Source organism: Acanthochromis polyacanthus, chromosome 3 (genome assembly GCF_021347895.1).
Source record: "Acanthochromis polyacanthus isolate Apoly-LR-REF ecotype Palm Island chromosome 3, KAUST_Apoly_ChrSc, whole genome shotgun sequence".
NCBI classification, from domain to species: domain Eukaryota; kingdom Metazoa; phylum Chordata; class Actinopteri; family Pomacentridae; genus Acanthochromis; species Acanthochromis polyacanthus.
The window spans coordinates 10,623,106-10,626,578 of NC_067115.1; the positions used below are offsets into that span (position 1 = coordinate 10,623,106).

Here is a 3,473-nt window from a genome sequence, read left to right on the forward strand (position 1 = left end):
GTCAGACAGTTGTGATGGCGGTGATGAGAGTGTGATATCAGATATGATCAAATCCAATCACTCAGAAAGGTGCTCAGATGTTCAGGAGTTCACATCTAAAAAGTGCTCTTGGATTACAGACCCTGAAAAGCATAATCCGACTTTCTCATTTCAGGTGATGTAATCAGTGCTTTCCTGTCCTCTGGTGGCCAGAATCTGCACAGCATGACATCAAAATCTACAGCAGTGGTTCTCAGTCTTCTGAACACCAAAACAAGCCAGCATGTTCGAGAACCGTAGTGGCTTAAAAAAATAATAGAAATTACAGCACTTTTCAACTTTCTGAAAATCCTTCATCAAAACTTTAAAAAAAATGAACCACAGCTAAGCTAAAAAAATGTTATTTCATTAGTCACTTAATTATACATCTCTCTTTTTAAATGCAATTAGTATTTCATACTAAAAAATATTTAATATGGTTTGTTCTGTATTCGTCCAAGAAGAAAGCTACATATAGTTAAAAAAATCACTAATTGACTGCTGCATTTGCATTTTTTATTAATGTATGATTTAAGATGGAATTTTCATTACAACTTACATTTTATTTTTCAAATTTTAACTCGCCCATAATCAAAGACTATTTGCAGATTCTGAAGCAATGTCATGATTGGAAATAACAGTGGGATATTTTTCAAAAGTTACATTTTTTTAGTCTTATCTTTAATAATTCCTAAGATATTGTCATTCAAACATACTGTCAAATTTCAATGCATATTCGTGGGTCGATGAGCAACTTCTTTAGTAAATTGTTGCAGTAAATAGTAGGTATATCAGCTAAAATTTCCCAGATATTGTGTTAAATATCCATAGCTTATTTCACAAGCATTTTAGACAAAACAACCATGAATTGTTCTTAAAAATGTGACAGGCACTTGTCACAGTTTGCATATGATTTTCTTTTTCTCATAATGTTTTATTAAAATGTATTTTAGTAGCCCAAAGTGGCGAGAAGATACATGTGTGTGTTGTTTGGCTTTAGAAAACCAAAAAAGTGAAGGGATGACCAAATGATGTAAATCACACAAACAATGATTGTTTTTCAATTTAATATAAAAATAATAGACAAATAAAAAGAATTTTCCTTTGGCAATAAAGCATTAAGCAATAAATATATTAAGTGATCTGAAATTTGAACCTCACGATGCTGCTAAATTTATAGCTAACACTTTCACGATTAATCCTGAGGAGGCATTGTGTGTAATAAATGTAAAAGTTTAACCTCAATCTTTGTAACTCATTCTGCTGGTGTAAAGACAGTTAAAACTACTCATGTCATCTACTCACAGAGCTGTTTAAAGCTGCTATTATCAGCATGTATATTAGTTTTTCATAAACCAAAACAGTGGATAAAACTAAGTAACAGCAAAATGCTACCTTGATAACACAGGTACACAGTTTGGAGATCACCGAGGTTACTGCAATTCATCATTTGTGGATAATGAATGTTTTTGTCAAAATTCACTAAAATCCATCCAATAGCTTTTGAAGGTAATTCAATGAACCTCAAAATTGTCAATCTCATAGTGATGGAGGAAAAAAACTTAGGCAAGCAGCAAAGTCTGTAAGATTCAACGTCCAAGCAGTGCAAATGTCTGAACATTTCCTGGGAATCCAAGGAGGAAATGATGGACCACAAATACTTTTTGTGGTAGCCACAGTTTTTTCGTCTCTGTAAATTAGGACACATAAGATATGTTCAAATATAACTCAAGCCCTTCAGTGAGTATAAAACCAAAAATCCAATTCTGTCTCAACTTGGCTCCACCTCACTCTTTGACTCTTGTCCTGGGTACTCCACGCGACCGTCTTTAAGGCCTTCAGTGGGAAAATGTTGTGGAAGTGGGGGTTGGATGTCAGCTGACTGAAAGTGGGGAGACTTTGGTGATCCTGGCGTTGTGAAGCTCACATCTTTACTGCTCTTCCGCCTCATATGAGCCCTTAAACTTCTCCCAGGTGCCATCAACAGTCCTCCTCCTTCCTCTACCAGCCCATCAAACACTGCTCCCAGACTCTGTCGTATCCTCACGCAGAAGTGTGGGCAGCTGAAGGCATACAGGATGGGGTTCAACAGTGGGTTTAGGAATGCAAAGGTTGTAGCTAAGGGCAGTCCCACCTCCACCAGTTTGAGACTTTCCTCCTTGTGATGGGCTATAATTTCGATCATGCAGAAGATATGATAAGGAGCCCAGCACAGTGCAAATGCCGCAATCACAGATGTCACCATTTTGGTAAAACTCTGGGACAGCTGACTTGGATACATCTGACTTGGGGTGGTGGGGGTCAACTCTGCCAGAGTTAAAGGTGGACCAGTGTTTAGAGGCTTGAGAAAGACATTTTTTGTGGTTTTCGGGATTTCTGCCTCTCCATCTTTGTTTGACACAATCAGTGTATCATTTAGCCTGCAGGAACTCTGCTTCCTCCTCCTGTCTCTGTTCCTCAGGCTGATACCAATTTTGACATAGCTCCCCACAACCACCACCAGGGGGAGCAGGAATGCTAACACCAGCTTGGAAATGGCAGTGGTTCCTTGCCTCACATTGCAATCTCTCTCCAGTGTGGCCCCAGAGGATAAATACAGCGCAAAATTATGATAGCATAACTTCCTCCCATCCCTTTTCTCAGTGACTGAGCGGAACAGGAAGTAGGGTAGCGTATTCATCGCTGCCCACAACCAGCCCACAGCACACACCTTCCATGCTCCTGCCACAGAACGGTGATTCTGGCTCCAAACTGGTTTGGTCGCCAGAAGTAAGCGGTCTAGGGAAATGGCTGCAAGCAGGAAGGCTGATACGAACATGTTCAGGAAAAAGATGGACGCCTGTGCTTTGCAAAGCGGATTGCCGAGCTCCCAGCTGTGGGGAGAGTTCAGGTAGGAGGTGAAGAGGGGGAGCGTGAGAGTGGCCAGGAAGTCTGACATGGCCAGGTTGAGCACCCAGACAGAGGCCACGGTTCGCCGCTTCAAACGAAAACCCACCACCCAGATAATGAGGGCGTTCTCCAAAATCCCCAGACAAGAGACCAGACCGTGGATGCAAACCACCGCCAAGTTGACCTTAGTGTTGTTGTTGAGTGCATGGTCCCTCATCATCTGAAGCAGGGGACAGTAAAGTTGTCCATCCGAGGCATTCGAGGCAAAGGCCATGTTTGACAGCAAGGCTCTGACAGAAGAAACAAACACAGAATTAAGAAGCATAGAAGGTGCTGGCACAATAAAAGCCTCCTCTTGCTTATTCCTTTCCATCATGGAAGTCCATGTACAGGGATGTAACCCACTGCTGTTTTTCAAAAGGTAACAAGGCGTAGCGTATTCAGTGTAATGTTTATCTACTATTATAGTTAAGTAGATGTAATATTGTTGTGTGTAATCAAATTTGGGTGAGTTACTGTTGAGAATCTTGAGAAGGGGTTCAACAACGTCAGTGTTTGTTTTTCAG

The 3,473-nt window shown here is 40.6% G+C and overlaps 1 protein-coding gene across 1 annotated transcript; it reads right to left on the reverse strand.

The window, feature by feature from the left end:
• Positions 1-1,068: 1,068 nt before the first annotated feature.
• LOC110953483 (prostaglandin D2 receptor 2) lies at positions 1,069-3,191 on the reverse strand. Its single transcript, XM_022197513.2, has one exon. The coding sequence runs from the start codon at positions 3,179-3,181 to the stop codon at positions 1,790-1,792; it is 1,392 nt and encodes a 463-aa protein (XP_022053205.1). The 5' UTR covers positions 3,182-3,191; the 3' UTR covers positions 1,069-1,789.
• Between the last annotated feature and the right edge of the window lie 282 nt (positions 3,192-3,473).

Coding starts and splice junctions, on each gene's coding strand:
- LOC110953483 (XM_022197513.2), bottom strand. CDS start 3,181: ATGGCCTTTGCCTCGAATGCCTCGGATGGACAACTTTACTGTCCCCTG.